We start from the raw sequence: 12963 nt of genomic DNA, 5'->3' as shown, positions 1-12963 counted from the left end.
TCATTACTTATGGTCACCCGCAATGTCGTTCCTACCCAATCCATTATGGGTGTACATACACTCTAACTGAGAGTCAGCACTTTAACTTCATAATTATTGTTTTATCTCATGCTAATTCTGCTACAATACATAAACTAAATTAAACTTGTGTCACTGTCTAATTATGTACAGATTGCCCTGCATGCTGTGAATATCCTCACAGGTACAATGTTTTCTATGACTTTTGAACGAATCTAAAAATTCTACTAACTGGCTTTTTCTATTTAGAAGCCAATAGGCCAAAAGTAATGGAAGAATCATCTGCTAAATCAGATTGTCTGCAATCTGTCCAGTCCTAAGAGTTATATACAGGTATTGATCGCTTAACATTTACAAAGCAAAGCCAACGTTCAAGTGTTTGAATAGTTATTTTCAGATTGGATGTTGTGATTTTATTTAACATCATTTTCTATTAGATAAATGTGACTTTGATTTTAGCATCAAGTATAATTTTAATTTAAACTCAAGCAAACAGAATTTGACAAATGTATGTAATTGTATATACTTTTTTCTAAATTGATGATGTTTGGGAAATATTCTTTGTCTAATATGGTATAATCTCATGATAAATTGCTTGAATTTGACAAAATAATTCTAAATTTTGGAATTTATGATTAAGTGAATTGTGTTCCCTTTCCATCAACTTCAGTATCAAATTGATTAACTGTGATTTCACAGCTGCTCTTTGGCCTTTATTTAATGACTTTATTTTTGTATGGATTCAGCAAAAGACCCATTGACAGTGCCACTTCTTTTTCACACTCTTTAGATGGCATTTTACATGTAAACCTCTAGTGTGATTTCAAAAAGTCTGCACCTGCTCACACAGTGGTCAATCCCTTGTGCGTCAGAGCCTGTGTATGGAGGCTTAGTGGGTACAAGAGGGTGTAAACACAGTTCAAAATGTCAATGTAAGCCCTGAGCTCAAAAAAAAAAAAAAAAACCACAACCATCAAACTCACTTTCATACTCACACTCTGACATCAAATAAGAGCTTTTAGTTTCCTGTCCTTCCTACCAGGCCCCAGACCCACACATTATCATCAAAATGTCTTTTAGTCAGAGAATACCAGTGAGCTGTGGCTGACCAAAATCCAGACAGAGCACAGAACTCTTTAACCTGCTCCTCCTCACTACCCAAATCACATGGTTCACTTCTGCTTTTCATCTGAATACATTTTCCGAGAGGAACCACAACTGCATGCACACCTGCCAAAAAGAGATCTCAAACAAAATATAACATCCCTGATTTTATGGGCTGAATGACAGTAGTGTCATCTATTGTTTAAAACATTAGTCTCACTTTTTACACTGTAAGAAATGCCATTCTACCGTTCATATGCTTCATAGGTTTTAATGAACACACCAAATACCTCAGTTCTGTACAATTACATGTTTACACTTATTTAATTGCATATTAAACAACTATTTTAATGAATTATTATCAGTTGTAGTTGTTCTCCTGGTATTCTTTACAATGCAACCATGAAAAAAGACAGTGGAAACATAAGAGCTGAGTCTGACTTTGGTCTTGGCAGAATGAGCATGACCTCTGCTGGCTGAAATAAGTCATCACCACTGTGTATGTGAACCCAACACCTCAGAAAAGGGGTCTCCTACCTCACTGGGATTAGATTAGTGTCATTACTGTCCAAATTACAGTAATACGTTTTGGTTAGGGAATTAATCAAACTTCACCAATCTGCTATACTTTATACAGTATACAATCTGATAGACTATACTGATACTACAGGCCTAAATCAGAAAAGGTTGGGGTTGTAGTATCAGTATAGTAAAAACAGCGATTTGCAAATTCTCTCTGACCTGTATTACACTGAAAACAATACAACATCACATTATTTGGCACAGTAATTTGGCACAGTCAATAAAGCTCTTTAAACTTCAATGACTGGCCTGCAGTTGTCAGACAGGAGTTCAAGATATAAATTCAGTCTGTCCCTGTCTATTTAAACTGATTGTCTGGTTAGTGACCAAGCTAGCGAGATTGTTATCTGGTACTTAGCTAATTGTAGTGATCCAGCTAACCAGCACATAATCAGTTAGCTCTGCAGTCATATTAGCCTGCCTACTAGTCCACTAGAGTAAGGTAATTTAGGCTTTTTCTAAGACTAATACAAATGTCCCAGATTATAAAGTGACCTATCCCAGATTGCCAAATTCAAGCATAATTTTTTATTGGTATAAAGAACACTAATAGGTATAGAATTATTGATTTGTCTGATCACAACACATTTCCACCATATGATGGTCCATCCCTAATGCCTCGGAGCCCAGAGGCATTGAAGACGTGGTTAACATAAGGATTCCTTCTGGCACAGTCCAATTTTAACTGTCGTTTGTGGATGCATGCATTGTAGTGCTTGATAAAGGTTTGTCAAAGTAATCCTGAGCCCATGTAGTTATATTGGTTCTAGAGGAATGACTGATCCTGCTGCAGTGCTGTCTGGGGGATCATCTTGCACTTTATGCACTGAAATTCCATCAGATTCCTCGAACCTATTAATTAAAGTATGCACCACAGACAGTGAAGTATGCAAATCCCTTCTTAATTTTCACTGAGGACCATTTTTGGAATGTGTTGCTGGCCTGAATGGCAGCAATGGATGTAGATTTTACAAATGAAATAAATTTGACCAGACAAAACGTCAAACAGCTTATGTTTGTACTGGATGCAATGAAATAGAAGGCAAAGTAAATTTATTAATCATGATTTGGTTATTTGTTTATTTATATATATTTTTTGCATTCTCCATGCCATCCCCTTTACTGTTGGTGATGTAATTAGGATAATCGTATTGGTGGGAAAATGCAGAGACAGAGAGAGATTATTTTACACATTTAGGTTTATAAATCCTCCTACACTCTCACATTTTTTGGATCTATTTGTCAGATTTTGTGTTGTGTATCCTTGAGTCTGGCAAGGACAGGCAGATTACATCATGGCTACAGATTTTTTGGTTTAGTTTAAACCAATGATCGATACGTCGAGAATGTGCTTCACAGTCCAACATGTTTCAATGCGCCCTGCTGCTGCCAGGAATTCCAGGTCGGGAGTGGCACATTCCATATCCTGGGATTTGGCTCTACCATAAATGGTAAGCTTCGATATGATGGCATAACGTCCCACCCCTACACAAAGATAGGAAACAAGTTCTTATCAGCAAGGACTTGAATCCATTCGCTCATTTTTACGCAAAAGTCCCGCCCCGTTCCAAAGTTTTACAAAGTTGCCTCCCTGGCCCATTAAAATTACAAGGAAAATTTCGTTTCGCACCGCTCGCTCGGACGTTAGCATATTAAGTCTATACAGGGTGCAGTAGTAAGGGGAAAAAAACTTTAGATATGCCACTGCGGGTTGTCATGCAAGGTCCTGGACCATGGGGATTTAGACTGGTCGGGGGCAAAGACTTCGAACAGCCGCTGACTATTTCACGGGTAAGTGCATCGTACCCAGCCCGAGTGCGGGAAGCTGTATTTCCCATGCGTTTTAGGTAAGTGCATTGTACCCAGCCCCAGTGCGAGAAAAAAATTGTATTCCCCATGTGTTTTAGGGTTTGTGTGGCTGTGGTTGTGGCTGTGGAAAAACAACGACTGGAAAGTCCAACGATCAAAACTTTCGAAATACGCCATGCAGCCGAGTCTATCTCGGCTCGTTAACGTTACATGAAAATGTCCATCCCTTAGCTAGAGACAGCTAGGCCAGACAAAGACACGCTGATCACATTGATTTGATTGACGCTGCTGGTTTTAAGGACATAATTTAACATCACCGCAAAAAAAGAGAGAATAGCTCGAATGCTCCTTCTGCCCAGAACCGTTTTGGTGGCATGTGCTAAGGAAACCAGTAATGTTATTAGCTGGCGTTACTATATTGGAGCTTATTGCTAGCAGGGGGACAATCAAGGGAGACTGTCCACTAGTTGGAGAGGTATTTTTAAATAGTTTTTTTTATTTATTTATTTTTTTTACTCTGATTCTGTTGGAATCTACACGTTTATTTTATGCGTGCATTATGAAGCCCGTGTATGTGCGGTTTAATTTGACCTGGCTCGTATCCGTTTCAAGATGACACGTCGTTTTGGGGCGGAAAAGGAGAGGCTGTCAAGTTGCAGAACTAATCTTATTTTTGAAAAGAGAGAAGTGAAGGTTTAGGTCAGGGGGAGTAAAATTCATTTAATAAGGGCATTTTGCAATTTTGACGTACAAGTATTTGATTGACATGGCAACACTAAAGTGTTTAAAATTCATGTAAGCCCAACTTAAAGTACTATTACTTCTCCAGGTCAGCCCAGGAAGCAAAGCAGCCCAGGCCGACCTTTGTATCGGGGACATGATCCTCGCCATTGATGGAGAGCCAACAGAGAGCATGACCCATTTGGAAGCACAAAATAAAATAAAGGGCTGCGGGGAAGAAATGGTCCTCTCCATTGACAGGTATAATGCTCTGTGGGAATGATGTTGGGGTTACTGATCTCAAAAACATCAGACACCTAACTTGTGCTATATACAGTGCATAGTGTTGGGCTTTTCTTGACTGTACATGTGCTTTACAGCCAAATCTAATCCCTGGAACAAAGGCCTACATGCCAGTACAATCACACTGCCACTGCTCAGTCTAGCGCCCTTTTTTTTTTCTTTTTTTCTTTTTTTTTTTCTTCTTTTTTTTTTTTTTGCTCGTTTTCGATTCCCTGTGGTGGTTTTGTCACTGTCACTTGTATGATTAGTAGTTGATATCCTCTTTTTCTACAACTGTCTAGAGTATCTGAACATGGACTAGTGCAGGCCCTAGAGTTTCCTGTTATTAATATTCTCAAGTAAGCCCGAGCTGGTTAAAGTGAGCATGTTTCATTGAAAAGCTGGCTCATAACGCAGGAAAACATCAGACCTTTTAGAAACTGCAGGTTTTCTGCTCCTGAGTCATGTTTGCATGTCTGTCTTTTTACTTTTATTAGATCCGAGTCAAAAATGTGGTCTCCTCTTGTCTCAGAAGAAGGAAAATCTCATCCGTACAAGATGAAACTGGCATCAGAACCACAGGTGTGTGTGTGTGTGTGTGTGTGTGTGTGTGTGTGTGTGTGTGTGTGTGTGTGTGTGTGTGTGTGTGTGTGTGTGTGTGTGTGTGTGTGTGTGAGCTTAGCTTGCAATAGCTTATTGTGAATGGCTTATAGAAGGACCTTTGACCTGTTCCTGCCATTTTACAATCTTCTGTAAAGGCATGAAGAGAAAGATAATGATCCTACAAAGTATAGCCTTTTACATAAAGCATAAAACAAACAGAGGCAGGGAAGTGCATGTTACCAAAATGAAGTCATTGTTTATGCCCCAACAAACCATATCCATGGAGACCGGAGTTTGAGCCAAACCATGATGCAAGGCACTTCCTGAAGGCTAACTTGGAAATTTGAGGTCAAAGAGTGAGCAAGTCCTGGCTGTGTATGTATTTGTGTGTGCCTCAGGACAGGCATGTCTAACTTTTCAAATGCCTACTTCCTCAGTGGGAAAGTCATTTTACAAGATAAAGCGTTTCCGCTTTATCTTATAATGTGCAGGAAGGGTAAATTGCACTGGAGTACTTGTTTGTGGTGTAATGCTTTCCGGAATGTTGTTTTGTTCTGTATACTTTAAGGCGCAGAAGAGACTGGCAGAAATAAATGTTACTTTACTTTACTTTACTTATTTAAAATATTTATTTTGTTGTAATCCACATACGTTTGAAATATCTTTATTCTTGCTCTCTGGTATTTTTTTTTATTGCTATGAGTATACACCATCTTTTACCATCTATAGGTGTACAGATATTGACTGATTAAAAACACCAGCAACACTGCTGTGCCTAATAATCATTCTTATTGCACAAAATTGATGTATATTATAATATAGATATGTTTGTTTATTAACTAGATGATTCAGATCTCTTTTACTCCCTATAGGAAGTGAAACACATAGGATCTGCTCACAACAGGAGTGCTCTGCCATTTGCTTCGACTGGTTCTAAGGTGGTTACTAGCCACTACAACAGTCCTGCAGGCTTGTACTCTTCTGAGAACATCAAGAGCTTTAACAGTGCTGTCGATGTTGTCAAGGCCCCTCCCACATCTAGTGAATCCAGTAATCAGTAAGCAAGCATGGCACAAATTTCTGTTTCATTTCTGTGGTCATTGATTATATGTGGCGATGGTTACACTTGACAGTTAGTGTGTGTGTGTGTGTGTGTGTGTGTGTGTGTGTGTGTGTGTGTGTGTGTGTGTGTGTGTGTGTGTGTGTGTGTGTGTGTGTGTGTGTGTGTGTGTGTGTGTGTGTGTAATATATATATATATATATATATATATATATATATATATATATATATATATATATATATATATATATATATATATATATATATATATATATATATATATATATAGTGTGTGTGTATATGTATATATATTAGTGTGAATATTGCTTTATTATGTTACTGGTCTGTGTGACAGTTCTTTTAAATGTCTAATATTTGAGCTGTTGCATTGAGTTTGGGTTGTTATTTTTGGAACACACATGACTGTGTCTGTTATTCTGTGAACTTAGCTGTTTATATTGTCAATATTCTGCTCTAGCCCAGATCTCTCCAAATCCGTCCCAGCCAGACCACCAGTGGCTGCCGAATCGGAGGTGTACAAAATGCTGAAGGAGAACCAAGAAGCAGATGAGCCTCCACGCCAGTCTGCTTCATTCAAAGTCTTGCAGGAGATCCTTGAGACAGGTAGAACACCAACATATAATGAATGCACTTTACACACATCATTAATATATGATTGTTTTTCTAAACCTGAGCATCCCACTTGAGTGGCTTCCTATAATCCATTTCTTTTGTTGTAACCCATTATTTAGTCATACCACTGATATATTTCTGTGGAACTTTTATGTTGGTATGTTTTGGGGAAAATGGTGTTTTCTGGATATCTGTACAGGGGATTCAGAGAAACCCTCTGGCTTTAGAAGTGTGAAAGCTCCCACTACAAAAATTGCTTCCTCTGTTGGCAATGCTGAGAAACTATCTATTTGTGACAAATGTGGATCAGGCATTGTGTAAGTAAACCATTCTTGGAGCATAGAAAAAACATGTCCCAAATGAAAATCCTGTATGTAGCGGTGTTGTCACCCAGTGAATATTGTGATTTTATGTATTTTCATTCATATAGGTCAGTATAATTTCATTGACAATAAATGAAAGAACCTTGTCAGCCTCACTAGCCAAATCATCTGCATGCATAAGCTTTCTCCACTCACTCAGTCTTGTAATGGAGATCTGCATTCCATTGCACTGCATTGTGCCTGCATTTTGACAGCTAGCCTGCCTGATTTGGTTATATGAGTGGATTTAACCTCTTGGTTAAGGAGTAGACCCCTCACTCTTCATTTTGCCATGGAGACAAAAATATATCTTCATTTGCTTTCCCCCCCCCCCCTTTTGCTTTTTTTGTGCAGTGTTTGGATTGAGACAAAGCAACAGTCTTTTTTTTTATGCAACTGTTATATTCTATTACTGGATAAAATAACTGTATTGCTCATCCTCCTAATGTTAAATTGTACACATCAGGCTTCTGTTCTCATTGTGGAGCAGCCACAATGGCAGTTTACAACAATTGCAGTTTAAGATTGATTTACTGTGATCAGACCTTAAACTACAGGCATGATGTGTGTACTGGGGACTGTCCTGAATTTTGTTGTGACATCTGGGATCTCTACATTTTACTAGACTCATTTTGTCTCTGGATTTAGTTACTGCTCCAGTTTTGTATTTTGTGTAGCTGCATGAACATGCATGTTCAGGGTTAAACTGCTCTTCTGTGCTTCAAGTTGCTACTGTTTGTTTGTTTTGTGAATATAGGGGAATGGTCGTCAAACTCCGAGATAAGTTCCGGCATCCTGAATGCTATGTCTGCTCAGACTGCCAGGTCAATCTGAAACAGAAGGGACACTTTTTCGTTGGGGACAACATTTACTGTGAGAAACATGCACGTGAGCGAGTGACCCCACCTGAAGGTTATGATGTCGTCACCGTTTTCCCAAAATAGATCCTTCTGAGAAGCTGCGTCAGATCTGCACACTTTCCTGTTCTGGGGAATCTTGCATAAAACATCTCTACCACTTAATTTGAGTAATTGTTGGAGACTTTTTGAGAACATCTGGATGTCAGTTACAGTATTTGGTTACTCCCCATGTTTCTTTGCAGCCTGTACATATGAAGGGATGCTAAGGCATTCCTTTGTAGTACTCATTCCATATGTGGGGTAGTAAAAAAAAAAAAAAAAAGTAAATATTTGGCACTGGATGTCTGGCTGACATGTTACAAAAAAAGTGCTAAGACTGAAAAAGACAAAGTTCCAGATTGCCTCAAATTTTTTGCACATGGGCTTTAAATGCTGCAGGGATTGAGCGTTGAATGTGTGAATAAGTCACTGTAGTAAACATTGGCTTTTTTGGCACAATTATTGTATCTAAAATGTATTTACCACTTTATCTTTTGGCCTCCCCAAAAAATTCAGGGATTAACCATTTTTCATTTTACTGGAAAGATTATCTCCAACATTCCGCTTTCTCTGGAAGCTCCATCACATGCCATTCTGCAGTCTCTAGTGAGTTTATTAGGGACTGAACTGTTTTATGTAAAGCAATATCTCTTTCTTTACAATAGCTTTGCTGCAACCTTTGTAGACATCTTTTTATGGCAACTCTTGCATCACAACTAGCATCATTTGTTTCAATAAATAAAGTATGTACATAAACATGAGTGTTTTTGAAGGGATCATACAAAGTACATAAAATGTTTTGAAATTGAATTATTGGAAAGACTGACCTTGATAAGAATGTAACATTTTTAGTGAATGTTTCTTCTTACTTAATACGTTTAGAAAGTTTTTGTTCTCTGTTCATCTGCAGTAGAAAGTGACTGTTCCAGAATGTTTGGGTGTTTTTAGTTGTGTGTGTGTGTTTTTTTTTGTTTGTTTGTTTTTTTTTAAAGATATTCAAGAGCATTAAGGACAATTAAATTAGATACTGTAAATATTAGAATGCTATCCACGATCAGCATGACTGTTACAGCAAACAATTTTAATGTTCTTGAATCATCAATGCACATGGTGCTGGGGCTGCTGGTGGCATGTTAAATGTGCTGGAAGTAGAGTGGGTGGAGCACCCATAGGTGTAGCCTGCTCACTAACACTAGTATACCTCAGAGATTCAGGACAGGCTTGTTGCTCTCAATAAGGAGTGTTGCTTTCTTAATAGGGATAGTTGGATCATTTTTCAAGAGGTCTTTTGTAGTTGAACCACTGCACTCCCAAGAGGTGTGTTTTTTTTTTGTTTTTTGTTTTTGTTTTTTTCCTCCATTTCTTGACAAGTAAAACTAAAATAATTATTTTTGAAAGTTTTCCCTTTAAATGTGGAAACCACACAAAGCTGTGAATAAAGATTGGGTGTTTTGATCAGCCATGCCTTTTCAGGCAGGGTTTGCTGTCTGTTCCTGACAAGCAACACAGTCATTACCCCCCCCCCCCCCCTGCAGCAGATGTGCTGATACTTGAATTAATTTTCATGTAGCATCATAACCTTCTGACGTTCTCCCTATAGCATTGTATACAGTATGCAATGTATGTTAGTTTAGTTTTAGTTTATTTATTGATTAGGTATCAGCTTGAAAAGGGCCAGCTGGTAAATAAATAGGCTAGCACAAACCGACTCCTTCACAAGATATAAAACAAGTGCTAATCTTAAAACAAACCAATGTTTTGAAAACTATCTTGACAAAGTCTCAACAAAGACGCTGACACTACCAGATCACTTCTTAGAACCCACACATTCCCTAAAAGAAGGCCTAACGACCACTAACGGGGTACCATAGATTAGAATGAAAAGTTAGACTGTACTAACAGAGTTCCTTAATGTGTTCCTTAATTTTGCAGTCTTAATTAACTTCAAAATAATTAACCTATGAACAGAAACTTGCAAAATCCTTAAGAGACTACATATTAACCATTGCATCCTTTCCTTACTTCAATGTAAAACTTTATATGGAGAATAAATATAGGACAATGGAAGACTCCTGCTCTTCAGACTAGAAAAGGATATGAAGCCTAAATCACAGCATTTCTAATTCTGTGGTCTTCACAAACTACAGTCACTAATGCTCAAGCTGTGTTCCTTTGAAAAACAAACAAACTCATTACTCATAAATAAACCATCTTCATCAAATCCAAGAGCCAGATTTTCTTGAAAACTGCAGTCACATGGTTCCACTAATATTTCCGCGTAACCGTTACGAACTTGTGGGTTTTCTGAACGGATTGTAGGGCGCCACTTGTGCGCACAAGCGCTTGAGGAGTTGCCGTGCAAAGTCACCGCGTCAATGGAGGAATGTAAATATTCCTGATCCCTCTCGATATTTGATATGTGTCGAACATGGTCAGTAAGCCTGAGCGTTTCCGTCAATGCCCAGATATAATTGTGAGCGAATCTTAATGTCTCTATTTTTGTTAGCTTCGTGTCCTCAGGAAACGTGGGAAGCACGCTCCTTAGCGCGTCCAGGGCTGAATTTAGGTTGTGCATGCGATGTCTCTCCCTGTCGTTCGCCTTGGCCCTGCGATTACCACATCGCCTGTGCGTGGGTTTGTTTGTAAACTTTGTGTTCAGGCGACGCTTCCCTGCTTTCCCGTGACAGGACGTAAGTGAGCCTTCATCACTCCTTGGATCTCCCGTCAGCAGGTCAAGTTCACGGTTGGATGTGCTCACTGGTCTGCCTTTAGTAATGTTTGAGGGCCGTGGAATTAAATCCTTTGTTGGCTGAACATACAATGCGCATGTCCCGTTTCTTTCCGCGGATGTCCTCATTGAGTTGTGGGGCATACTGTAAAGTTAAACAGTGCGTCAATACGTACATACAAAATCTTTAATATTAACGTGAACATATATCCTAAAATTTCCAAATAACGCACGACGCAATTGCCGTACCTTGGTAAAGCATGAAGTAGTAAGTCCACTTCAGTGTAAGGGGTTTTACCGTCGCACAAATCTTATTTGGTTCAAAACGTTCCTTAAGCGCCCTATATAAATCTTCTGGATCAATGGGGGTGACCCCCCCGTTTCATTTCCTTTATCTTATCTGACTGCGTGGATTGTGGAAGACCAAGAGCGCCTTTCAACGGACCAATCAGATTTAAGCGAACACATTCTTGTGTTTCTCTTGCGCATTAGTTTGCTTGTGTTGCGCACACAGAATATCTCATGCTATTATTGTCATTTCAGCTGGGGTTTTGACCACTGATGAAGTTCATCAAATGTTCATAGGCTTAGAAATATCTACATTTTTAAAACTAAAATCATCAGCTGTCATAATAGGCTGATTAACCATTATTTCAAAAATAATTAGTATTCTCTTGAAACGTGTCTTCGTGATAGAAACATCAGTGTTTATACTCGATTTAATGTTAAACTTTTCTTTTGGTCAGGATAAAGGCATTCCCAAGATTATATATTTAGGCTATATATGATGTGTAATATTCATCTGATCAGTAAATATAGTTTAGGGCAGTTACCCTTGTTCCAGGAAGAGTCTCTAAATTTCAAGCGCGAAAAGGCTGTTTTGAGATCAGCTATTGTCTATATATGACATTAATAAACACATGCCAACAAGCTCATCTAAAGTTTCTTAAATATTAAGAGATTTGTATTCAAAATTATACAAGTATAACTTTTAAAGTGACCTCGTCGTGGTGCGCAATAAATTTAATTGTGCGCAAAGTTAGTTTTGAACGGAAAAAAAGGACAGGGAAATCTTTCAGCGGAGTTATATCTTTAATGACGCTGTCTTTGGCCCACACCATTACTGATCGATTAATAATAACGCACTTCATATGCAAAATGATTATATAAATTAGCGTGCGCACTCGTGTCTCCAATTGGAGTTCCTATTTACTGACGCCCAGTGCGCATTTTGCATCTAGTCGCAGTTGCGGATAAAAGGCTTTTAAACATGAATGATTGGCGTAGGTTTACTCTCTGCCTCAAGTCTTGATAAATCTTAGTTTATTGAAGAGAACACAGTATGTTACTGTGGACAAAAATATTTGCTATTGTCCACGAAGTCTCCGCAAATGCACCCATCTACAGTCTAACTAAATATGTATTTTGTAGGATATCTGATAACCATATGCTTTCAATAAACTCGCCAAATAAGACAGGGAGATAGGAGATGTTGCTGTGCTGTTATAAAAGGCTTGAAATAATCCAAAGTAAACTAAATCTCACCGCTTTACAAATAACAATTGATGCCAAATATATATTCGGATATCACAGGCAGGTGTGAGTTTGGGGCTGTCAGTTTTGTCCTCCGATTTTTATCAGTGTCGTGTAATATCCTGCTTGCTATGCAAAGTATGGGCAAACATAAGCGACCAGTTGCTGTGGAAATCAGAGATATCGGAAAGAGTCGGTCCGACCGCGATTTAACAATATTTAACAATAAACGAGACTTACTCGAGAGCAGGTGATACCTGCCCTCGGTTTCTTGATTACTACTTCCTTAACTACTCCACTTTGCAATCTGTCGTAATTATTTATTAAATCTATTTATTATTATTTTAGCAAACAGAAGTACCAGGTGGGTCTTTATTTTCATCCTCAGCTTTTGTTTGAAGGACATTTGAAGAGGGCAATCAAAGACTAAAACTCGCTGACCAGCTTTTTGCCATCCATTTGTCCTAAACTGGCAGACAAGCTATTGAATTCTTCCCTCTTGTTCAGACACGGGACAAGGGTGCACATAAAGAAGAAAAAGAAACTTCGCTCTGAAGGAAAAAAACAACCTAAAACATTTAATTACAACCCGGATGCCATATGTACACCTCTTGTAAAAACTCAAACAAT

The 12963-nt window shown here is 38.4% G+C and overlaps 1 protein-coding gene across 1 annotated transcript; it reads left to right on the top strand.

The window, feature by feature from the left end:
* Positions 1–3251: 3251 nt before the first annotated feature.
* Positions 3252–9530, top strand: pdlim1 (PDZ and LIM domain 1 (elfin)). The gene is made up of 7 exons (XM_035531867.1): positions 3252–3495; positions 4343–4494; positions 5013–5097; positions 5991–6175; positions 6657–6802; positions 7011–7128; positions 7931–9530. Exons 1-7 carry the CDS (start codon positions 3403–3405, stop codon positions 8115–8117), a joined length of 966 nt encoding a protein of 321 aa, XP_035387760.1. The 5' UTR covers positions 3252–3402; the 3' UTR covers positions 8118–9530.
* The last annotated feature ends 3433 nt before the right edge of the window (positions 9531–12963 follow it).

The sequence above is a fragment of the Electrophorus electricus genome, chromosome 11 (genome assembly GCF_013358815.1).
Source record: "Electrophorus electricus isolate fEleEle1 chromosome 11, fEleEle1.pri, whole genome shotgun sequence".
In the NCBI taxonomy this organism is placed as follows: Eukaryota; Metazoa; Chordata; class Actinopteri; order Gymnotiformes; family Gymnotidae; genus Electrophorus; species Electrophorus electricus.
The sequence above is the reverse complement of the archived record's forward strand: the minus strand, read 5'-3'. Positions and strand labels throughout refer to the sequence as shown.